Genomic DNA, 27,111 nt, shown 5'->3' on the forward strand with positions numbered 1-27,111 from the left:
GTAATGATTCCCAAATTAATCAAAACAGCTGGTATATTCGCAGTGGTTAAAATCGTTACAATGCTTGTAATGTAAACTTACATAAAAAATACACCCTATAAGTACATATTACATTCTGAAAATGCATTAAAAATGTAAATCTACGATTGAAATAGTTAGCCTGACCAATCAGATTAGCGCAAATCGTACGACGCGGTGTAGACAGCGAGACGCTATTCCATTCCCCATTGTCCTTTGTTTAGTAGAGTGATCAGTTGAATCAGTTCTAGAAAATTATTTTGTGTTTTTTTGTGCGACAGGTAAGTTTAGATTATTATAATAATTGTAGCATTATAATTTGGGTAGGTCTAGGTTATATTTTAATTACGTTTGAGTGCACTATATGCAAAATATCTTTTAAAAGTATTAGAAGCTATGAAAGACTTTTATTTTCATAGAAATGAAAAACGAGTAAAGTTTTTGTGTTTTAATAAAGATTGTGATTTAAATAAATATTATTAAATAAATAAATTATTTAGTGATTTATCAACATTAAAAACTCATATTTTTAGTTGAGGCTCCTTCAAGAAGCATTTGTGAAACCTAAAAATGAAGAGTTAATGGTACCAAGTACCAATCAATGCAAGCCGCAAATAGAATTAAGATCAATCGTCAGAAGCAATCGTCAAATAGATTCAGATGATACAATTGAATCACCAGTTGTGTTAAAAATATTTATGAAACTAATTAGCTCCTTGTTTTTTATCAAACCAATCCCTGCAACTTATGGTAGGAGGTATTTGTGACACTACTAATTTAAATACTCAGTTTCTCGAGCAAAATTTAAAAAAAAACTAACAAATTAAAAAAAAACAAACTGACAAACAAAACTATACTTAATAATAATTTATATGTTAAAAATAATCGCCCGCAACAGCAAAACTGATAAAATGTAATAAATATTAAGCGGTACGGGCTAAACGGGACAGTGAGGCATAAAAAACAATAAAAAAAAAGTACTTAATTGTATCGGGCCAAGTGTTTGTCATTTAGTTTTTAGCTTAGTTAGTCTTTACTTAGATTTGTTCAAAGTAGGGTGTCGCTTAATAAAAAACTTGTTTACGACCCAGGCGTTTTATTTACATTTTTGCGTAACGAACTGCATAACGTAGGTAAAATTTCAACCCGGCACCATTTGAAAGTTTTTTATTGTTTAACGTAACGATGAGTATATTATACTGAGTGGTATTGTTGAGGCAATCTTAAAGTAACAAATAATGTCGTGATAACGGTCTGTTTTTTTACGAACTTTTACGAATATTTAATTTCGGTGTGTTTTTTTTTACCTTTTTAACGATGAAGAAGGCATATCGGACCGCGAATCGGGCACAATTAACGAAACTTAAAAGCCGCCAAAGACCTATTGGCTAACGAACACAATAACGTGGAAAAAATAAAAGTACAACGAAATCGAATTAAATAAGCCAGTGATAAACTATCTACTGCTAATGAACAATATATGGCAACTTTTAGTGCGGATAGTGATGAAAATACTTTGACTGTCGAGTGGACTTCTAATTTGGACTATAGTGATAATGCCGTAAAAATCATAGCTAAGTTGGATTGTGCAATTAAGGGAAATACAGCGCAAGAACCAGAGCAGCTTTTTGCTAATCATCACCTGTTACTATACAGTACAGTACTATACTATACAGTAAGAGGTGATGCACCGGAAAATACAAGGATAAGGCCTAAAACAATGATGAGGTTACCTAAATTAGAACTATTAAAATTCAATGACGACTTGCATCTGTGGGCTCTGTTTTGGGAACAGTATAGTGCAGCGATTCATAATAATACCGAGCTCGATGACAATGCTAAATTCAGTTATTTAAAGACTTTATTCACGGGGAAAGCTGCGATTGCAATACAGGGTTTAACGCCCAATGAAACATGTTACCAAGACGCCATTGGGTTATTAAGAAAATGAATTTGGCAATACAGAAAAACTGGTCGACACTTACATGCAAAAATTGTTGGCTTTACAACCTGTAAAAAATCGTGGATATTCACTGCAAACATTAGGAATATCTTCGGACCAGTATCGAATGAGCTTAGAATCAGTAATTTTAAAGAGTTTGCCTAATTTTATGAGAGTTAATTTTAATAAATATATTTTAGAGGAAAAATGAAATAGATCTGAATGCTTGGATAGAGCTTCAGTAGTAAGTGGCCAATCTAACGATTCTGAGCTCTCGTACACCAACTATATTGCCAAACTTCTTAAGTTTTTAAAGGTAGAAATATATTCTGCAGAACAGGCTGAAAGTTTTATGCCTAGTAGTGAAAAACTAAAACGTGGAATTTGGAAAAGACAAGAATAGTAGTTTTACAGCAGCAGGTTTATTCACAACAGTAGAGGAAAAAAGATATTCTTAAATCAAAAAAAGTTTGTTTTCGTTGTACAAAAGTTAATCAGACATTACGATATTGTAAAACATCTCATGTGAAGTGTGAAAAATGTGGCAAAAAACATGTAACTTCTCTTTGTGACCCTAGTTTTGCAAATACCCAGGCAAGTACCAGTAAGCTAGTTACAATACAGTAAAATATAATAACAAGCAAGTAATAATAACGTGAGTTCAGTTAAATATCAAAATTGTATTTATGCCATGTGTATTTACAGACTGCAGCTGCATTTTGATAAGACTAAATTTTAATGATAATAATCATCAAGCATCAATAAGGATGATTTTAGACAGCGGAAGTCAAATAACTTCTATAAAGGAATCGTTGAAAGTTTAAATTAGAAAGTAACGGCATACATAATATTATAATATTATTATATTAATATACACATATCTATTAGGTCTTTTGGGACTTCCTCGGTAGTTCCCCCCAAAGCTTGTAAACGTGTAAATTTTTGACTTAAATCCAAATATGATGATAATTTAATAGACAAATGTCTGCATTGGTAGTGCCTGAGATATGTTTGTAACGGGTAGCGCTAAGAAATTGACGGAATCTTTAACCGCGTTGGACACTAAATTAGGTTGGACTCTTCTTGGTGTGGATCAATCTACTGACTTTTTGGGTTATGTAAATGTTTCTAACGTAATGAATGTACAGCTGCCAAAGGTGGATTGCACAGGCGAATTTTAACGTTTAACGGTTTTGGGACTTTGACTCAATCGGTATTATAAGTGAAAGTGTAAAAGCGAATAAATCCACCTCAAACGTTTATTCAAGATAAAATAAAATTTAACAGTTGTCGCTATGAAGTTAATCTTTCATGGATTAATGACAATGTCAAACTAGACTCCAACAAGTGCGCGATTACGGTTAAATTTGTTAGTAAATAAACTCAGTAAAAATTCGAACTTGTTGGAATACGATGCCACAATGCAAGAATACATTATTAACGATTGTGCTAAACCGGCTAATCAAACAATTTCGGGTCGAGCCTACTAATGCCAAATCGGCCGATATTTCGCGAGGAAAAGGACACAACGAAAATTCGAGTCGTCTTTGACGCAAGTACGCGAGGATTCCCTTCGCTTAATGAGATGTTGGAATTTGGAAAATTTAGTACCTGAGTTGCTACGAGTCTTATTAAATTTCAGAATTGGGAAGATTGGACTATCAGCTGACATAGGCTTTCTTGCAAATTATATTAGCAGAAAATTAGCGAGACTGTCACAGGTTTTTATGGTTTGAAAAACCACTCACACTCTGAGAAGAGATGGGCGTATTCGAGCCTACGAAATACGAACCAGCAATGGAACTACTATGAAGAGGCCTATCCAGTTGCTTTTTCCTTTAAAGATTCAGCCCGCCGGGAAGGGAAATTAAAAAAAATCGCCCGCAACAGAAAAAGTGATAAAATGTAATAAATATTGAGCGGTACGGGCTAAACGGGATAGTGCGGCAGAAAAAACATGATCGAATTATCGAAGTGCCGAGTAGTGATGCCGCGAGACACGAGATGTCTCGTCTCGTCTCGTCTCGTCTCGAAGTCATTTTATCTCGTCTCGAAAGTATTTTGTCTCGAATTTCGAGACGAGACGAGACGAGATAAAAATGTTCGAGACAAGGCGAGACGAGACGAGACGTCTCGTTATATGTAAAATGCTTCCAGTAATAATTGGTAAAATTGTCATTAAAATCACGGAATAGGTTTTGATTATTTTTTTATTTCCCCATTATTATACTAATGGGCTTACGATTTGTGTAACAGGTGGTGGGTAGATTGGAAAAAATATCCTTAGAATTTAGGGGTATGTTTATTTAAATCTCTTGGACCAGTCACGTCTGTTTTTATTTTAGCTGCGCATTTCTTTTTCAACTTAACGTTTTTATACAAGGTGTGTCATAATATTTTATTGATATTTTTCTGCTGTTAATAGGTATGTTGACAACTGTAGCTTAAATGCATATAAAATATTATTTTCAATATTCCACTATTGCCGCTTTTATAAAAACACTATGACTGCTTTATATTATTGCTAACTATAGATTGTTGGAAAATGCGTTTTGCATAATTTTAATGGAGTGCTCATATAAATATTTTATTAAATCTTAAAAAAATCTTTCCCAACATGCCTACCTGCCCAATTAATTTAAAAATCGAATATGATTTTTTTAACTTTCATACTTAACTACCTATAATATGCTTATTAGTTATTGGGGTCTATTAAATTTTTTAAGTTTTATCCTGGGCTTTTACATAGGTATCAGAACTTTTCGAGACAAAACGAGACGAGACGAGATAAGGTCTTGTCTCGACGAGACATAAGCTTGTCTCGTCTCGTCTCGAAAAATATTTGTCTCGAACTTTCGAGACGAGACGAGACAATTCTTAATCTCGTCTCGTCTCGTCTCGTGGCAACCCTAGTGCCGAGTGTCAGCGTGCAAAACAGCCTTAATTGTATAGGGCCAAGTATTCGTAATGCATTTAATTTTTCCAAAGGAAGCAGCAATAACGTTAGAGATGATCCAATATTTTCATTTAAAAATTCACCTTGACTCGGGAACAAGATCTAAGACTGCTTCCAAACGTAAACTGCTTAGCGTAATGAAAAATTTGTCAAAATCGTTTTTAAATGCGGTGTATTACTATAAAACATTTGACCTGATAATATCTTACGAATTATGTTTTAAATACACTTCTCGAGAATATTATAAAACTAAATTTGTAGGATATTGTTTAGATTACTTTTTATCTAATTTTGTTTTATGTTTATACCTATACTTATCCTTAAGCCTCATGGGTAAAACTTAATAATTAAAAAAGATTAAAAATTAAAGAATGTTGTTAATTTTAGTTAATTTCCTTTCAGGAACCAATTTGTTACTTACGGATTTATTACTATTTATTACATATATTTTAAATAATTTTTTTTATTAAGTGTTATTTAAAAATAAAACTTTAGTTTATATATTAAAACGCTTTTTATATTAGATTTTGATTACATACTTCTTTAATAAGCTAAGAAAATTTCAGTCAACTGACTTTTTGTTTAATTTTTTTTTGCAATAATGCAGATTCAACTTAATCCCTTTTTGTGAATATTCCAGTTAAATAAATGATGGATTACTAAATCTATCCAAAAAGATTACAATGATAAACAGTTCCCTTAATATCAATAGTATCTACTATTGCCATAAAAAATAAGTGAGAATTAATCTTCATCCTACTTGCCTTCAATTTCATCGTATAGCATAACGGTGTCAAAAGTTGATTTATCCATGCATTTTATGACTTTGATACACTAATTTTACGTTTGAATTATAACCGAGTAGACATTATATCTCACTTTTTTTTAGTGCAGATACTGGGTGTAGATACAACATATTACAGTGTAATAGCTCACTGTAAAAAACATTAATTGAAAAATTACAACGTAATTTTACATTTTGAGACAAAAAAATGGAAACACTAAATCGTAGTACCTATACATAAATAAATGTAGAATTACTGGTAAAAATACGTACACACGATGTTATATTTACATAATGTATATACGGAACTTAATGTATTTTTCCATTCATATTGGTAAATTTACATTTTAAATATTTACATGAAAAATGTATAATTACATAAAAAGTATAGTTTCAATCAAGAAGTAATTTTACACACATTTCTGTGGGATCAAAAAAAACAATAATTTAGTGTGTATTTTTTATTTTTTTCAATCAGTGTAGTAAATAAGAATCCAACTGCCATGTAAAAGGTCTTAGGTTGAAATCTGCTCAATGGGCAATATATTTTTTACTTTTTTTTTATAATCTTGCAATGTGTCTCCTGGATCTATGCACTTCAGCGAACGGCAGCTCTTCGCCTGATAGGTCTATGTAATCGAGATGAAATTAAATGTTGAGTTTTTTAAGTTTTCTTTAGTGTCTCTTCCTGTAAAAAGTAAAATGCAAAAATATCTCTGAATTCAATCATTCGATCGTCACAGTTTTTTAAATAGGAACTATGAAAACTGTTAACTCCTAATATTTTGAATAAGGTCCAAACTAATACAAAAGTGGTGTTATGAGACTCTTTTAATAAAGAAAAAAAATATTAGTAATAGTATGGATATATACAGAGGTAGATAAGAGATTTATATTTAAATCATAGCATCAAAAGCTATTTAAATTGTTAAAAGTTAAAGGTCATATTTTAGTTAAAAAAAGCAGAGAGAAAAAATTTAAATATAATCAGAAATTATCCGAATTTCAAAAATGTATTGAAAACCTAAAAGTAAATGGTTCAAATCTAGTGAATTTCTTTACAAATCATCAATTCATGGCAGAAGCAGGCGGATGGTACCAGATAAAAATTTAACTATATTGGAGGTAGATGATAATACTTATAATTTGTTTACAAAAAACAAAGGGAAATATTGGCTGGAATTGTTGTCCGGTATATAACAAATACGACATTATCAAATACTATAACTGTTGTCGGTACGACCATCAGTAAACATTGTTGAAATAAAAAATGTTAAAGATTAAGGGGTACCAAATTGAGCAATGTACCACTACTAATAAAAGAACCGGAGGTGTCATGGCTTTGATTCGTAACGATATTAATGGCAATTTAAAAAATGCCCTTTGCTTACAAAAATATGTTTCGTGTTTGTCTCTCAAATTTTCTTACATCATGATAATTCAGGGTACATTTTAAACTTCTACCTATTGCCTGTTTAGTATCGCTGTCTGTTTAGTATAAGACGTGAGTTTAAACCCAATAAGACAATAGTATTCTAGCTACCAAAACATTTAAATCTTTATCAAAAAATGGAACTATAAAAGCAGCAATTTAAAGCAATTTAAAAGAATGATTTTAAAACTTAAAAAAAAGTCAATGTCTAATTTGTGGGCAAATTGCAAAACATTTGAATTCGACGAACGATTTTTCACATCTCGGTAGTATTATTTGTACTCCATAAACTCCTTTAAAAAACCGTTTTATACGAAAATCGTGTGCTAGATCTAGACCCGAAATTTATGAACTATGTAAGTATTAAATAGGCTATAAGATAATCTCTCATTAAAATCTCCGACAACAATCTAAAACTTTAATTACAATTACCGAAAATGGATTCAAATCATTTGTACTCTATTAAGCTTACTCCCATTGTACTTACACTGAGCTTTTAAACCAGACGAATATTTTCTGAGAGTTGCGTTTGTGACAGAAGCGACTCAGCGACTTCAGAAAGTATGCAGATGAGCATAATTTCTATTAAGTATATTATTTGGGGTAAATGTCATCAAAAAATAAACTTGCACACTATCTATTTATATTAATTACCTGTCACCTTATGACGCCATCATCGAAACTCACAAATTCTATAATTTTTTTTGATTCATGCCATCAGATTTTTTATAGCCCGCGGCCCTTGTTTCATGCTCCTTGTGGACTCTGGTGCGGTAAGGACTGCAATTATAAGCTTAATATCTATAATCATCTTCACCAAATGTTTACCCTTGATTCCTCTGAAACTCTCGCAGATTAAAAAAATTCTTACAAATATCTGATCACTATTTGGTTTTTCGACATTAAATTTAGTTATTCATAAGTTTTGTAAATTTACATGACAATTTGTAACTATAATTTGGTACCTTAATTAAAAAGCTGTCATGATAGAAGCCAGCTTAAATAGCTGATGAGAATTAACAAAATAACAAAGGGCAAAATGAAATGGATCGCCAAACTAAATAGATGTGAGCCCATTTTTATAAATTTTTTTTCTAAATATTTGAACCTATTTTAAATCGCATCGAATCTGAGGTCCCGTGAAGTCCCGGATGCGCAGATAGGCAGGTGAATAAGCCCTAAAATAATATTTTCTTCGATAACGCGAAATCAAACTATATAGATCCGATTGTTGATTGTACAACTATTTTTTAATTGCGTTAATAATGATAACGAGGGTTGTTTAAGATTAGTTTAATGTCACTGGATCAGAATTCCTCAAACGAATCACCTAAAATATAAAAAAGTACTTTTTTTTTCTATTTTTATACTTTATTTACCAAACATTGTCTAATAGGAAATTCCTAATAATAAGACAACATATGCTTAACAGATGAAAAGTAATTATATAAAACCAATAAACTGAAAAAAACTAAAGACTAAAAACTAAATAAAACTTAACAGTCTACAAAAATTGATTTGAATCAAAAACAGCCGAAATTTTAAGCTCACAACTTCAGAGTATGTTAAAGGCAAGAGATAATTAAATGGAGAGTCTTTTATATATATAGAAATATTTAATGGTTATGTCATAATCATTGGAGCAATTTTGCGTTTGAATGTAGGTATAGTGCCTTTAAACCTGTCAATATCATTATTGCTGTGTAAAATATTAAACCATGAGCAATCTCGATATAAAGGCGCATTTCTTGCTAAGTTAGTAGGTCTATTTTCTAAATAAAAACGAAGATGTTTTCTAGTGTGTATAGAGGGAACAAAAAATTTTAAGTCTCTTAAAAGATTAGGTGCATCAATTTTATAGTTACATAGTTTAAATAAAAAAAGGTGACTGCTCAGCATAGCGCAATGCCTCACAGATAAAAAATTAAATCTTTGTAGAAGTTGTTTATGGTCATACCCCCTTGGAGGGTATATTCCATCAATTTTTGAGCATAAATACTTCAAAAACCTGCACTGCATATATTTTAGTCTGTCTATATGGACATTAGAGTTAGAGAACCATACTATTGCTGCATAAAGTAATTTAGACTTAATTAGACCATTATACAAATAACAAGACTGTCCAACCTTTCAAATTCTCTTATTGATCTGATTACGCAACCAAGAGTTTTCAAGGAAGATTTAACAACTTCATCAATGCGCTTGTTGAACTATGAGCCCTAGATCCCTTATAGTCGACATTTTCTAGGGCAGTATTACCTAACTTATAACTGTTGTTACACTTGCCCTTTTTAATATTCAGAGGTAATTTATTTATTGTACACCAGTATGCTAAAGCATCATTGTCTCTTTGCAACAGGTCACAATCCTCTGTAAATTCTATTATATAAATATGTTTAAGTCAGCTGCAAATAAAACACTCAAACATAACGATACCGATGAAATCATTGACAAATATAGAAAAAATGAGTGGGACAAGGTTGCTTCCTTGAGGGGCACCACTTAGTGTGAGATAACAATTTGACTTAAAGCCAATGTATTCAACAAAATGGGAACGATCATTCAGATAGGAGGCAAAGTTTTACAAGGCCATGATGGAAACCAATAGATATAATTTTTTCAGTGATAAGACCTATCCAACCTATCGAAGGCCTTTGAAAAAGTGAATATACAACATCCAATTGTGTCCCACAGCTTTGTACGCTTTTTGTAGGAAACACATAGTATGGAGACAGGTCTATAATTTTCAATATTGTCTGTTGCACTTATGTATTGGCGTAATTTTAGAAATCTTCCAAACAACTGGAGAAGTGGAAGTTTTTATAGCAAGATTGAATATAAGATGCAGGGGATCTAAGAACATTGTGCACAATATCGAAGAATAAAAGAAGGGATCACATCATGTCCAGTTGTGTGTTTGTTTTTCATTTTTTGCATTGTACTCTCTTTACTTCATTTTCAGTTAAAGGGTATATACATACATATAATATAAAAGTTTGATTTGAGAATTTAATATATGAATATATCGATATTTTTTAGATTTATAAAAGATAATTGTTCGTACATAAATAGTTTTTGGCTGCTTCCCATAGATTAAAAATACATCTTTAATTATTTAATTATTCCACTTTTGATACCAATTGTTCTATTAGTAAGAAGTTTTTCTATAATTAATATTAATAATTTTCTATAATTACAAATTACTATAACTGCGTAATCATATTCTTCCTAAGATGGACATTTTAAATTAAAAAAAAAATATTGTTGGGTACTTACGCAGAACTCTTTGGCGTAGTTCGTTCCCCGCCTGAAACAAAAGGAAGAAAGCAAAATTAGATTGTACTCAAAATTAATTTAATTATATTGTGACGTATGCATGCTGGAAATAATTTGTCCGAAACCTCTAGCTTAAAAAATTTCCATCAAATATCGCAACTAGCAAGGGGCGTAGTAGTGTCAGGCGGATTTTCCGCCCTCTAAACCGGTCTGGTGACTGGTAACCTTAGAAATCTTAGAAACATATGAGAAAAAAAACCCTTAAATCAAAATGGAATAATTCGGTTTCACTTTCTTTATTATTGGCTTCCGTCGACAGCTGTTCGAACGTCAAATGGTTGCCGGATTTTCGACAGGTAATTCTACAGTTTATTAAATTTAAAGATAACCAGATTGAATATCGAAAAATAAAATAGGACGTATGAGCGGAATATACAGCTTAGGGAATTAAAGGTTACTGCAGTGTCCAAACTAATTTCTTTGCTTCCTCTAGTCGATGAGCGGCTGCCTCCGGTCGTCTGATAAGTATTTGCTGTTTTTATTTTTTACAGAATAACAATAATAATATCGGCATGCCTCATTTTGTAGTGTGACTGCATGCAGCACTGTTAAATTTTAAAGCGCTATAATATTTTCGCAATCTATAATGACTGTTGTCCTTTATATTAGTTTTATTATTATATATCTCTGTTTTAAGGAGGCATTTCGGCCGTACAATTACATTTGAAAAAAGACAGATAGATTCCTTCTGAAAAAAAACACTTAGATTTGAGTGGTTTTCCTTTTGTCTTCAAAAGATTCTTTTATCATACATGGCACACCAAAGTACAAGAACTTATACCCGGTTTACATGCAGCCACTGCCGCTGCTACTTGCGCTGCCCACTTCATGCCCCAAATAATTCCAGGCAGATTTTAATTAAAAGTAAATAAGCAAGTAACTATTTACATGCAGCTCGCATCTACCTGCCACTACCCGAATTATTTGTGCGCATTATTCTGCGGCAGTATGGAGGGCGAAGATGTTTTTGTGGCGACAGCGCTTTGCGTTTTAAATGTAGAGAATTATTTAAATGTGTTAAGATATGCTGTGGAAAAGAAACGTCGACGTCGAAAAAGACGATGGTGGATGACAGCGATTCATCGTAATAGAACGTTGTAAGTAATTTTTTACTCCCCTAATGAAAAAATTAACTCCAGTTTTTTTACTGAACAAGTATGAATAACTTTTTTAATGATCTGACATGTGAGGAATCGGGAGAATTTTTTAACTTTTGCCGAATGTCCCGAATAGACTTTGAATTTCTGCTTAATAAAATTGAGCCCATGATCAAAAGAGAAACTAAAACAGGGGTTCTAATACTACCAAAAATTCGCTTGGCAATAACATTGCGATATTTGGCCACTGGAGACAGTTACAAAAGTTTACATTATTTATTTAAAGTTTCAACGGCAGCAATTTCGCTGATTGTACCTGAAGTTTGTGGAGCAATTAATTCAATTTTAAAGGACCAAATTAAGGTAAGCAATAAACAAATACATTTCATTTAGGAACATATTTATTTATTTTAAATATGTAATACATTATATTATAGTTGGCGTCAGACATAATTTATTTTGGTCACCTGTCAAAAAACCTGCTTTCCACCCGTCAAACAATGTCAATAGCAGGTCGCAACCATTGTTTGACTGGTAGTAATAAGGTTTTTTAACAGGTGACCAAAATAGATTATCTCAAGTTTAAGTACATAAGTAAAAGAATTTCCAACACGTTGCTGATTCTTTTCCACGCATCGTGGACTATATGTTTTTTTTTTATGGTTAATGTGTGAAGCATCCCATAACAACCTCTCAGCTTTATACAGCTCCAAAAACAATAAAATTTTTTCTTTACTCCACTCCATAGGTTTATCACATACACGAAAATTGAAATAAAAATTAAAATCCACGTGCTGCTACTCTACCCTCCATGCAACTGAGTAACTGAACAAAATAGACAAAATGCTGTGAATCCCCTAGTTCCTCGCATAATTCACATGCATCATGTAAACACGACGTTGCTGTTCGTGCTGTCTATCCTTTGACTTCCGTCCAAAAAACCGCCACCGAAGGGAGCGTATGGCAGCGGCGCGGCAGTGGGCAATGGCAGGCATAGGCAGCGGCAGGGCGAGCGACGTGTTTACATACTCGCGTTGCCAACTTCCCTGTCTACTCCCTGCTCACTGCCGTGGAAGTGAGCTGCATGTAAACCGGGTATTACGATTGAAAGGTTCCAGGAACAAGAACGAATGCCGCCTTTTACCTAAATTTTATCTAATTTTGTCAATTATGGCAACACTGCCAAATACCCTGTCAAAAATTGACATATTGAGCGCACAAAGACTACTACGAAAAAAAATTATTTTATATTAGTTATATTAAAAGCGTATTAAACAATAAAATATTACTTAACAGTTTTAATTAAAATAATTCTGTTTTATAAACAACCTTATTTTAGAACAAAGTTTTATAGATAACTATGTGACAGTTTAATAAAATATTCCTCTAATGCAAAAAGTAATTTGGTATAAAGCATTTATAAAACAATATTATATAACTCTATTGGGTTAAGTAAAATGTATTATTTAGTTGCTTCATAATAGTTTTAAACCTTAGAACATTGAATGCCTAAAATAGGCCTAGCTGCAAACCATAGGCAAGGTTGGAATGCACCATCTCTCAGACATTGATGTCAAATCGACTTTCCAATTTTTCATTCAATATATAATTTTCTTAATCCACTACATATTTTTTTAATGTGTTGTATTTTGTAACAGGTAAACAGTGTACACTTTAAAAGTTTCTAATTATACTTTCAGAGTAATCAACAAATTTTTCAGAATAAAAAAAAAGATTCCTGACAAAAAAGTTAATTAAAAAAGCAACTTGATAATGTAGAATACCTCTATGTTTAAAATGCACGTATTCGAAGTGGCCACTTTGTGTTGTTTTTCTAGATATTTTTTTATATCTGTGAAGCTAGCGCCCGATCGATATCTAGCAACCAAAATCTAGAACGCAGCCATACACGTATCTCCTGAAATTCCCAAAAAATTTATATGTTTTTGTCCAGATATTAACAATCAATAACTAAATCGATTAAGAGTGGTTATAAACCTCTACAAACTAAAGCTTTTTTGTAAAAAATTACTTAAAAAGTCAAATGTTAAAGAAGTGAAAAAGCTTCCCAAAGGAACTAATCTTTTTTCTATAATAAATCTAAACGCATTTGAGATGGTTGCAAACCTCTACAAACAAAAGTTTTTTCGTAAAATTATCGAATTGTTAGATGTTAAAAAATATAAAGGGCTATGTAACTCCTAACAACTATAAGGAAAACTTTTATCCATATCCATTTATAACATCTTACTCAATAATTTTTAATAAAAAAACATTCGTTTGTAGAGGTTTGCAACCATCTCAAATCCGTTTAGATATTCATTATACATGTATATTGCGCTTCAGGCTTTAAAAAAAACAGAAATATCTCATACAAATATGAAAGACATCACGAGCTTAGAGGTGGGGGTGAACTACGGGCACTACGGCGGCAGGATTTCTGTTTGGATATAATGGAAAGGGCAAATATGAATAGGGATTTTACAAGAAATATTTGCTTCACAGATAAATGAACTTTTACTTTAAACAATGAACCTAACGTTCAAAGCTATCAGTAAGTATAATTTTAATTTCACAATTTCAACTGAATGATCTTGGTATCTCAAAACATAATAAATTAAAAAAATATTAAATTACTTATGCCTGGATGCTGTGCAGGATATTTTCAACTTCCCAGCTGAGAAAACAGGTAGTTTGTTTTTGATTTGAGTGATTTTGGTATTTGTTGATCTAGTTATAATATTGTACCGTAGAGTAATTCAGAAGGTTTGGCAACTATAATTTAACAATGCTTCCACGCTCTTTTACTACCAAATGTTTGATAATTGGCTTTTTATTAATAGGTACATACATCTTCATTACCTAATAATCCTTAATTTATCAACATAACATTGAATAATAAAAATTAAATAAACGCTCGGAAGAATAAAAACATTTGTTTCTTGGCTTATTGTTGATTCTAGTTTGCCCACAATAACACCTACAATTTAACCCATGTTAAAAATAATTCTACGCTCCTATTATAAATGTGTTTTCATTATAACTAAAGAAACCTAGACTTAGGTAAGAGGTGTAATGTATAAAAAATAAATTTTATATTTTTTTTATGAAAAAAAATTTTAACGGATTGTACCAGAATGTAATTTTAATTGTGTCGTGGTTTTTGTTTTTTGTTGTTTTAATTTTTGTACATGTAAAGAACATTTATTTTAATAGTGTTTTTTATGTACTTGAAATTACTTTCTTTTATCTCTGTGATTACTTGAATCCATTTCAATGTCCTGAGGATGACTTAATATAAGTCGAAACGTCGACATTTAAGTAAAGAGGTTTCTGTTTTATTTCTGACCCGACCCAACAACCCTCTGCAATATTGAAGATATTGGGTCACAAACACGAAACTGAAAATAACTAATTCTATTTGAAATTTATACAAAGAATCTTTGAATTCGAAGAAGATAATGTAGTAACATGTAAAGTTTACACATTTTTTTTTTTAAGAGACAAACTTTACATAGACGTGTAGTCGATTAAAATGAATATACTTCAGAATAGAAGCCAACAATGCCAAATCCCCATATTAAAACATTTATAAAATATTTAAGACTTTGTTATTTTAATAAGCAAATGTTGAATTTTAAAACAAAGGATTTCAAAGCAAGTAGTTTTAGTTTCACCTGTTTCGGAGCGTGCGTCTCGAATGCCACCTGCACCAGGTGTTGGCATATCCGAGGCACAATCCCCCGTGACATCTTGGAAGCACCCGTAGCACTAAACACCATATGAATAATATTTGAGTAAAAAAATGGTTTTGTATGTTCACCTGCCTGATTTTAATAGGTTAAGTCATCAAACACATATTGAAAATTGATAAAAAGGGGTATTGGTTAATTAAAATAATCAATAAACTAAGAAATATAAAACCACAAATAATTAAATTATTTTACAAAAGTTAGCTTTAAACGCCACAATATCCAGGGTGATCCGAAATTATTGTGCCAAAATGTAAGTGTTGGTAGATCTCGCCAAAACAAACGTTTTTTACTTTTTAAACCATAGCCGCATGCGCCTTATGTCGGTACTAATAGGTATCACAAGAAAAAAGTTTAACATGTACATATACAAATAATATCGATACTGAGTTGACGAAACAAATAAAACACAAAGTCACGGTCTCACAACATAATTTAATCGCAGGCTATACATGTTTTGCTCTAGCTAGAGCAGACTATAATCAGGCATGCGCTTGTGTACGACACTCAGGTTCAATCAGAGGAAGAGTTAGTAGGAAGGGTTGTTGCGGCTAACGCTGAAATTCAAGAAATTGCGGAAGTTTTTCAACGTATGCAGGAGGACGCTCGTGGTACGACGCTCTCACGCTTGCATTGCAGCGGGTGGTCAGAATTTTGAACATCTTTTAAATTGAACCATGTTTTCTTACTCAAAAAATGCGTCCCGCCGCCATTTGGAAGTTTTGCAAAATGAGCTAGGGTAAAAAAATAGTATTAGGCTAATGATGTGTGCCAAATTTTAAAGATAAGAGAGGGGGGTAATTAAGAGCCGCATTGTATACACCTATTAATTATTTTATAATAAAAACTATAGGTTTTTAAACTGAACCTAATACATAAAAAAAATAAATAAAATAACAAAAGCTAGAAAATTCCTAATTTTGTTGAAATATTAATTTATTTTCGGCCTAGTTGAAGATTTTCGACGTCTAACCGCTCTAGTCATTGGTTAAAAAGAACCTCACATCAAAATGAGATGAAAATTAGTTACAAGCATTTTCTATTCGATTCCACTCACACTTATTTCGGAGTGCCAAATTTCAGACAAATCTGATGTAAGATTTTTAATCTTCTACCTCCTTTTTTATTCTTTCATTTATTTTGAAAAACAATTTTTGAAGGATGACGCCACATACCGGGTGACCCAATAAGACTGTTCCTCGGCATATCCCGGGAATGATTCATCGTATGACTTGGGGATAAAAAAAATTATTGAATAAATCGGCTATGAGCGCGGGGAAATATTTTGAAGTTCTAAAAATGACCACCAGAGGGCCTACCTGCCATCTTCATCTTGAATTTTAGAATTGCATTATCACTAAATTTCACACGATAAACTAACCATTTTTGTTCACATTTTTAAAGACAACCTTTTATCTATCATTTTCGTAAAAAAAATTATTTCAAAAACAGTTATTTCAAAAACAAATTTGGTGGGAGGCGTTTAATTGTTTTTCCAATAACCTTCTTTAACGTCTTAACGGTTTGACCGATTTTAACGTAATTTGGTATCGTTGAAGAGCATTCCTTGGGCAATATCCAAAAATTAGATTAATTTAGTTGAATCCTTAAGGCTTGGTCAAAGGGCTAGTTTTGACACCATGACACAAAATCAATTTAAATAAATCAAATGAAATGATATGACTTTTTCTTTATGAAAAAGTAGCCAAAAAAGTCGTTTTCACTGACTTTTTTGAAAATCTCGTTTCCAAACCCAAATAATGGGAAAATGAGATTAATGGATCTTTGAAGGCAAAGGATCGCGCGGTAAATTTCCTAAAACTATTAAAAATTTAGCTATAAAATGAATAAGAGGAAATTGTAAGTCTAAAAAATATAAATCATTAAAAAATATACAGGGTGGTCCGTTGACCATGTTACAAAGTTCTAGGGTAGATAGAAAACGTAAAAAAAGAAAAGTTCATATAAACATAGGTCCGGAAATATTTCCTCAGGGAGCTTAGAGCTTTTGCGAAGATAACCTGCCCATTTGGGTATCAGATTATGATGCTCCTCTGCCTTTTGCATAAAAAAGCTCTCAACAAAAATCTCTAAATATCACGTTTTTGTAAAAATTGACTAAAAGTAAATTAAGATACAGCACCAAAATTAATTATTTTATTAATAATGCTAATGTTAAACGAAAACTCAAAGTGCATATTAACAAGATTCGAGAAATAATCAGGACTACACTTTTAACTTTCTGCTGAACGAATAATTTTAAGAGATCTAGCTCCTTGAGGAAGCATTTCCGGACCCTTGTTCATATGAACTTTTCTTTTTCTTTTGACGTTGACTATCTAGCTCAGAAGATTGTAACATGATCAACGGAATACCCTGTATATCCTTAGAGCATTCATGTTGCTCGTTAACTCATTTTGTCACTTTAATATAGGTTGAGTAACTCTACTGGAGGAACAAATTCAGGAGGTTTAAGCGGTGACCAGGGTTTTTCCTGATCTCGTGGCCTCATTAAAATGTCTTGGAGATGATATTAAATCCATCAAACACTGCTTTCATACTTCATTTGACTTCTGTTAAAATATCACTTGAACAGCAGAAACCACCATCTTCTGAATCATCAGATATAGATAATTTACTTACTGAGATAAATGACCGGGCTGAGAGGGCCAGCAACATTACTGTTCATAATGTGTGTGAATGAAACTCAAACATGATTCGTGACAGGATTGAGTAAGATAAAAGAAAAGTGGTGGAGATGTTGGTATCGATCCAAAAAGCAGAGAGCAGCTTGGGACATGTTAAAATTGTTCAACTGAGGAAACAAGTGAATAATAGGATCCGTCCACTAAAGGCAATATTCTCCAATAACAAGATCGCTAAGGACGTCTTGATGGCTGCGAACATACCCTCTGGGCATGCATTTAGAGTTAAAAGTGACCTTACCCCCCGAAAGTGCTGGATTAAGGTTTTTGATGAGCGCAAAAGTGATGGCGAAGAAAATTTTAACAATCAGATACAGAAACAATATGCCTTATATCACAACTAATAAGCATGCTCAGAATCATCGAAGAAATTTGAAGTAGCCCCATTACAAGTTTTTTGTTTTAATGTAGGTGAAACGTACTAAACTTCAGGAATTACATAATAATATTATATGTTGTAACTATGATATCTTAATATTTGTTGATAGTTGCCTCTCTAATGATTTTTCGGAAGCTGAATTGGCTGTGATATCTTTCAATCTGTTTCGCTGTGATAGATCGTCTCTTACAAGCAATAAACGCAGAGGTGGAGGTGTATTAATTTACATTAGACCTTATAAATGCCAAAAAACTTAGATTACAGTCCGATTCAGTTGAGCAATTGTTTTTAGCTTGTAATGTGGACGGGAGTAGTTTTGTAATTGGAGGGGTGTATATCCCACCTGGGTCCAATATGGATTTTTATGAAGGGCATTGTCAGTCTGTTGATATTCTCAGGCAACAATTTTTAAACTCTGACTTTATTATTTTTGGGTAATTTTAATGTTCCTGATGCTCTTTGGGAAAATTATGAGTTTGGAACTGTTGTTAGATGCCCACCTAACTCAGGTGGATTAATACTTGGAGAGTTTTATTCTTACCTTAAATTTTTTCAAAGGAATTTTGTGCCAAATGATAGAAATACTGTTCTTGATTTTACTTTTATGAATAGTAATGATCTAGTAGTGAGTGAAGCTGTTGACTGTGTTTTTGATAAATCTGTCTATCATAAGCTTTATCATTTTGAATTAACTTTTAACAATGGTAAAGAAAAAACTTTAAATTTTGTACAGTTCTTTTATGACTTTAGAAATGCAAATTATTTGGGTGTTAATAGTTATTTGTGTGGAGTTGATTGGGACCTTGTTTTGAATGTAATTAATATTGATGATGCGGTTTCAGCATTCTATCATATATTGAATATGGTAATAGCTTTGTTTGTGCTTTGTGCCTCTTAAGAGACTTAAAACCTCGTCTTTTCCTAGTTGGTTTTCAGGTGAGTTAAAGTACTTGATCCAGCAAAAGAAAATTTCACATAAGAAATATTAGTCTAGTCATACTGTTGCAAACTATGAAGTCTTTTCAGATCTTAGAGCTAGGTGCAAAACTCTAACGGAGACTTGTTACCAGAACATTATTTCAAATTTGGACCAATTACTTTATACAAACCTCAAAAGTTTTTGATATAAGTTTAATAACAGGAGAGCAACAAATAGGCTTCCTGATTTGATGACCTATAATAATGCGGAGTTTGCAGTTTTGTTTCCACTGTCTATAATGGAGCTAATAATGTCTTACCTTCTCAGCAGGCTGGTGTAAACATGATTATTCCAAATCCTAAATTATCTGTTGGATTAATTTTTGGTAAGATCTTTCGATTAACCCTTCAACTTAGTGCTGGATCTGATGGTATACCCAACTATTTTTTGAGAAAATGTGTATGTGCTCTCTCTTATAATGTCTTTATTTTATTCAGTAGGTCATTAGACTTGACAATTTTTCCATCCCAGTGGAAACTCAGTTTTATTACGCCTATATTTAAAAGTGGTGCTGCTAATGAAATGATCAATTACAGGAGTTTGTGCGTAGAGTCTGCCATTGGCATCTGTCTGCCAAACTTCTGGACAGTCTTATTTATGACCAAATTAATTTTTATTGCGAAGAACTTCTGTTAAGTGAACAGCATGGCTTCAGTCGTGGCAAGTCCGCTATTACAAACCTGTTGTTGTATCAGGGTGCTATGTTGAATGCTTTGGACAGAAGGGGTAATATATGCAGGCCTTTCCAAGGCATTTGACAGTGTCAACCATAGATTACTATAAAAATTCTGGAAAAGACTTTTTGGCTTTTCAGATTGTTTAGTGGCCTGATTTGCGAGTTTTCTTCCTGACAGATTTAAGCAGGTACAAATTGGTGATGCTAGGTCACGCCTTATCAGTGTGACCTCTGGAGTTCCACAGGGTGGTCATTGTTCTGCTCTGTTGTTCAATATTTTCATTAATGATATTTTGGTTTGCTTTGAAAATAGTAATTTTTTGTTGTTTGCAGACAAGTTTTATAGGGTGATCACTTCAGAACAAGACATGGTTCTCTTACAAGATGATCTAAATAGATTGTGGGTAAATGCAGGTAAATTAGTTTCTACAAAAAAAACAAGTAATTTAATCATGGGTAAATGCAGGTAAATTAGTTTCTACAAAAGAAACAAGTAATTTGCTCCTATTGATAATGTTAATCTTAGGTACACTGAAGTAGTAAAGGACCTTGGTATCTTTTTTGATGAACAATTTTATTAAATTTTAATACCCATGTGAATACTATTATAACTAAAGCATCTAAGGTCCTTGGTTTTGTCTGCGAAATTGTAAAGACCTGTCGGTTAAAATTTGCAAAAGGTTGTACACATCACTTATTGTCTTTTTGTTGGAGTTTGGGTCAATAATTTGGTCTCCTCTTTACATGAATGTATGACACAGGAAAAAGTTCAAAATAAATTTATACGATTCCGCCTTTATAAACTTTACATTCCAGTTCCTAATGACCATTGTTATGATGAAGCAATGAACTTGCTGAATATGCGAAGTTGTACACATCACTTATTGTCTTTTTGTTGGAGTTTGGGTCAATAATTTGGTCTCCTCTTTACATGAATGTATGACACAGGAAAAAGTTCAAAATAAATTTATACGATTCCGCCTTTATAAACTTTACATTCCAGTTCCTAATGACCATTGTTATGATGAAGCAATGAACTTGCTGAATATGCGAAGTTTACTTAAGAGACGCACTGAGAACAATTTAATGTTTATTTATAAACTTTTGAATGGCCTTGTAATTTGTTCCAAACTACTTAATGAAATCTCATTTAATATTCCACCCCGTAATCTGAGGGTAAATCGATTGTTTTCTTTGCCTCATCATCGTACCAACTATGCTATGCACTCGCCTGTCAAAAGAACCTTGAGGATAAATAAAAAAATAATCAAGGGGATATTATAGTTAGTTTGTGGCTCTAAGAAATTTTTTAATAAAAGCCGTGAAAGGTAAAAGAAAGTGACGCTGATGAGTTGAAAGAACAGTAGTCTCAATTTCAGCTCTTGGTATGTTCAAGATGCCATTCTTATTTCTTGCAACCATATCCTGGCGGGAAGTTGCCCAGAGAGAGAAAATCAAGGTAGGTTAAAAGGGGAGACTTAGAAATATTCATTAGGTTTCAATATGTCGGCAATTATAAACAGAATCATTACAAAATCATCAGCAACATCTAAAAATTCTTGTGTTAAATACCTGCCAAAGGAATAGGCTTCTTTTTCCGATCCAACACTCAAGGAAAGTGGTGTCTAAATACTGGCGAACATGAAGGGCGGGACAACCATCATGCTGGAAAAACATATTTTTGCGCACGTATATCCATTAAAATTAGAAGCGGAATATCTTCCATTAAATTGGAAGAACATTTTCTAAGAAATGGACGTCACTCTAAATGTGTCGGCAATTTTACAGCAGTATTAACTGTTATAATTAAAGGAAATTTACCATGACAGAATGTGAATTTACTATATTTATTAAATTAACTTAAATAATACTAGATTTAGGAAAATCACAGCGTTTTTAATGTCGGTATAGTAATTTTGCATTAAAATTCATCTGTGTGGTTAAAAAACCCGGCACTCTTACAGAACCTCTCGAAAATTACCGTAAAACTGGTTGAAATTCGCTGCTTACATTATTGTGAAATCACAGGTACCTGTAAAGGCGCATGAGGCAGCTATAGCATCTTTCGGCGCCGCCATTCCGCCATTGTTGTTTAGTCTTCGCTGTCGTCATTTGATGTTGAGTTGTTAAAGCCGTGTTATCATTTTAGTAGATGTGAGTGGTATATGACAGTGTTGAAAACTAAACGGTTAACATTTTGCTTGGGGTAAGTACTCATTTATCAATATAGATTACTATTTATCCATACATTAATTACACAACAAGCAAATTTTAGTATTAGGTATGTTTAGCTTATTTAATTTTGGTATTATGCATTTTCATTTATGTTTCTCTGTAACTTTTGTGGTGATTTGTTCAACCTACTAAAGAAATACAATGGGACTTTATAGACATAATGCTATAATAGAAAGATATTTAATTGTTTGCGTGATAATTTTTTGCTTAAATTTAAATCTTTTTCAGGTTTTAACACACTTTTTTTGACATCTTTCGGCGCCGACATTATTGTTTAGTCTTCGCTGTCGTCATTTGATGTTAAGTTATTAAAGCCATGTTATCTTTTTTGGTAGATGTGAGTAACATTACACATAGCAGCGTTGAAAACTAAACGTTAAATAATAGTTTGCTAGGGGTAAGTACAATTTACCAATATAGATTACTATTAAACCATCTTACTTACACAACAAGAAAATTTTGGCATTATGTTTTGCTGTAACTTTTGTGGTCATTCGTTTAACCTTCTAAAGAAATATAATGGGCACTTATACCTTCACAGATATAATACTACTAGAAAAACATTTAATTGTTTGCGTGATAATTGTTTTCTTAAGTTTAAATCATTTTCAAAACACACATTTATTTAAAATTCATATGTATGACCATATACGGAAATATGAATATGTAAAGTGCCCATTCGTAAATATTTGTAAATGTAAATCCACCTTTACAAAACTGCAAATTTTAAGAACTCACTTTTTTAGAAACCCTCCCTTAAACTCATTTGATCATGCAAAAAATCGTAATATGGGTAATAATCATGCTGATTTGTTTTAAAGCAAATAATAAGGACAACGGTTTACTAAAATCGGTTTACTAAAGTTGTAGGGCAAACAATTTTTGGAAAGAAAATAAAAATGCTTTAAAAATTATATTGTACCAAGATGCTTTTGAAGTTTGTAACTCATTGGGTTCGCAAAAAACATAAGATTTTAGGCATATATATGACCCTCGCTAATTTTAATCCATGGCAGCGAGCAAAAGTAGATCAAATTCAACTGGTTGCATGAAAAAGATATTAAAACTTTTGGGTTTTCTAAAATTTTTAAAACAATAATAGATGAACTAAAGATCTTGGAAACCCCAGGATCGTCTATTAATGAACAAATTAACCTAAAGGGATCTTTATTAGCAGTGGTTGGAGATAATTTTGGTCACCAGATTGGCAGGTATTTAGAAAATTTCAATATGAACAATTATTTTCGTCGAGTGTGTTAGGTATAAAAACAATGCCTTATTCAAGGATGAACAGAAGTTTATTTTTCGGACTGCTGAATCCTATTCTCATGACGTTGACTTTGTATTGTCTACAGGTGATTTTTACAGAGGTGTAAAGTCAAATTCAATTTTAAATGATTTAAATTATTTTTATGTATGCAACCCTGGGTTACCGCCATGCCTTGCACACGATATTTAAAGTGGTAGTTCAGTATGATCTAATTCTAATTTTAAATAAATTGGTAAATGACAAAATTTTATCTTATAAAGATATTAATGAAAATTAAAAAAAAAAAAAATTTCGAAGGGGTATTAAAATTAATATACCAGATTTAAAAAAATGCGAAAAACTAATTGGTACTGCTTCACAAAATATATTTTTGCTTAATTTTTTTCCATTCATAGTATTTTCTAAAATCCCTGTTTTATCTGACAACAAATATTGGAAAATGTTACTAACTTTAAGGCAGATCTGCACACTCATAATGAGCCTGGAAATATCTTTGGATTCAGTAGCAATATTAGGAAATTTAATACAAAAATATATTCGTCAAAGATCAAACTTATTTGAAAATGACCCATTAAAACCAAAGCATCATTATTTATTAGACTACGTTCACTATTTCATAAATTTTGGCCCACTTAGACAACTCTGGACTTTGAGATTTGAGTCTAAACATAGCTATTTTAAAAATTGTGTTAACACTCACATAACTTTAAAAATTTGTTGTATTAATTAACCAATAAACATCAATTACTGCAGTGTTACTGCACTTTATTTGGACCCCGAAGCCAATAATCAATCTATAAAATATAAGTCAAGTGAAATTATTTATAGGGGCATTTTATATAGTGTTGGCATGTTAACTAGCAACCTAGTAACCAGCAAAAATGAATATAATATTTTTAAAATATGCAAAATTAAAGAAATTATAATTGATAAGACTTTGAAAAGTATATTGTTTAAGGGACTTAAGGGAATTAAATATAGATTACGATAAATTATCAGGGCTGTATTTTAATGATGGTCTTACTTTTAAAACTGATGACATCATTGACGGCAATTTTATAGCGGAGAACAAAAAACTATTAAACGTGGAGCCGCTTATACAGTCAAATATTAATAATCAGGATCTTTTTTATTTTAAATCAGCTCCAGTAAATTTTTTTAAAATTTTTATTGGTTCCTTTTTAATTTTATAAGTCTTTTATTATTTTAACTTTAATTTATTTTATTCTGTTACAAATGATTAACACCGAAAGGAGTGCAACTTAAAGTACAATTCAAAATGTTAAAGCATTTTTAAAGTATTATATATAAACTGTCAAAATTGTGTGAACATTGGGATTCAATTATAAATTTTCATTACAAACAACTTTTTTCTGTACCATTTCTTTGATATCTCTTTAAATAAAGACACTTTATTCTTAGCGATGTTTTCTAAAATCAGTCCAAAACCAGCATGTATATTAATTTATTTGACTCATTCTTATCACATCTTAGTTTCGGACCATGCAGCAGTTTCCCAGATCCGTAATCCAACTCAACTTTTTTTGTCATTTACACCTTATGGAAACTCAATCCGTGGACACACTGCATATACTGTATATGAAAAATATTACATTTTAATTAACAAATTTCAGATGTAAACAGGGAGAAAATGTACTATGCAGCAATAGAAAAACAATTTGTCGACCCAAAGAGAAGCTACTCGACTTTCTGCGATGCATTTCTTGTATGTTTTGCTTTATATTATAATTTTGGTGTTAAGTTTCCCAAAGATGTAAGCACCACCTTGGAAATGATACAGAGGTAGTGGTGTACTGAACGACCATCCAGATTCCGGAACCAAATCAAAGAAAGTGTCAGCATCCAAAAAAAAGTAATATCATTAATTAAAAAATTAAAAGATATGTAGGTATAACCGCGGCTTTACATTGTTATAAAATTATATAATTATATATTCGTTTTTTCTTGACTTAATTTTTTTTGTGATTTTTTTAATTCCAACTAGGAATGTTTTCTTATTTACTTTTAGTTAAGAAATTTATTTGATGTTTTTAGTTTTCCTGTTCGTTTATTGTCAATATTTTTAAGTAAATATATATATTTTTTGAACAATGTTGCATCAAAACATGTTTGTACAATTTTTATGTGATTAACGTTCTTTTGTTTATATTCACTTAGTGAACTACAACTTAGTGAAATTAAACTTTTAAATTACATAAGAAATATTAAACATATCACACATATTTAACAGTAAAAAATGAAGTTCATTTTTTATTCTTTGCTTTTCTATAAAATATAAATTTGTTATGTTACGATATCTTTAGATACGATGTATAAGAAAATATATTTTTTATTTTTCATAAAAGCTTTTATGTTTGGAATAATCCCACAATTTTGAGTAATTTATTGATATATTGGTCACTTTTTTAAACGTAATAAAGGCTTAAATATTTAAAAAAAAATCTTTATAAAGAAACTGAATAATTTAATAATTACTAAATAAATAATTTGAAAAAAAAACTAATATAGGTATAATTACAGATTGTTTTAAAAAATACGGAATTAAAGCAGTAAAATTACCAGAATTAAGGCCGAAAAATTAAATAAAATTCACTAAGATAATAGCACAAAAATTAAAACAGGCTAAGCAGTAAAATTATTTTCTATTCAAGAAATATTACAGCAAAAATGTATTAAATCCAAAGAAAAAATAATAACACAGCAAATATACCACCATTTTTCACCAAAAATATTGTAGTAAATTTACAGGGTCTCTTAACAATGCTTAAGTATTACAGGATTTTTACGGATATAATCGTTAAATTTGCATTAAAGCAAATGTAAAAATACAAAACTACAGTAAATCTATAGTAATATTGCCTAAAAACTACCATAATTATTGCTTACATTTTACAGAAGATCACTGTAAAATTACAAAACAACAAATTCACATTTTTACAGATATTACTAAATTTACAGTACTAAAATAAGTTTACCCCGTTCTTTGCTGGCAACATATCACCTACTTTATTTGCTGTAAAATTACCATGTTTTGATTTTCAGTGTATGTTTGATCGTTTAATGCGCCGTCCAAAATAAGTGGACCAACCCACATCAAGCATTTACTCTACATTTCCCTTGATACTTCTTAAATCCATCGCGGATTATTTCGGGCCAAAAAGTGCATATTAAGTAGTTATAATTGCCCATCCCTACCCAAGGTGGCTCTGTCAGTCCACAACACATTTAAAAGAAATTGAGGATTTTCTGCTAACATGTTTAAAAGCCAGTGGAAAAAAATCTATCCTTCGCTCGAAATCCTGATGAGTAAGGGCTTAATGTAAGTTAATATTGTTAAATGGTTTAATATTGTTATTGTTAATTGGATAAGTTAATTGGTATATCCTAAAAAAGCAACAAATGGAAAACATGGGATATTTTACAGGTCAGGTATGTTATCACGTTAAACCTCGATTTCACTTTTAAAAAAAAAGTTTATTTAATAAGATAATTATTATTTAATTAAAATATTATAAACTTTAAAATTCAA

At 31.5% G+C, this 27,111-nt stretch overlaps 1 protein-coding gene and 1 long non-coding RNA gene across 7 annotated transcripts in view; one reads left to right on the forward strand and one right to left on the reverse strand.

The window, feature by feature from the left end:
- Positions 1-27,111, reverse strand: part of LOC126744529 (AF4/FMR2 family member lilli) — a 343,999-nt gene that overhangs the window by 80,376 nt on the left and 236,512 nt on the right. For all 6 annotated transcript variants that reach the window (XM_050451971.1, XM_050451967.1, XM_050451970.1 and 3 more), the window contains one exon: positions 10,409-10,439. In XM_050451971.1, coding sequence (XP_050307928.1) covers positions 10,409-10,439 — 31 coding nt within the window. The remainder of the gene's footprint in view (positions 1-10,408; positions 10,440-27,111) is intronic.
- LOC126744531 (uncharacterized) lies at positions 22,121-25,616 on the forward strand. The gene is made up of 3 exons (XR_007663218.1): positions 22,121-22,262; positions 22,520-22,688; positions 25,196-25,616. It is a non-coding gene; the product is annotated as an uncharacterized LOC126744531 (long non-coding RNA).

Source organism: Anthonomus grandis, chromosome 14, assembly GCF_022605725.1.
Source record: "Anthonomus grandis grandis chromosome 14, icAntGran1.3, whole genome shotgun sequence".
Lineage (NCBI taxonomy): Eukaryota > Metazoa > Arthropoda > Insecta > Coleoptera > Curculionidae > Anthonomus > Anthonomus grandis.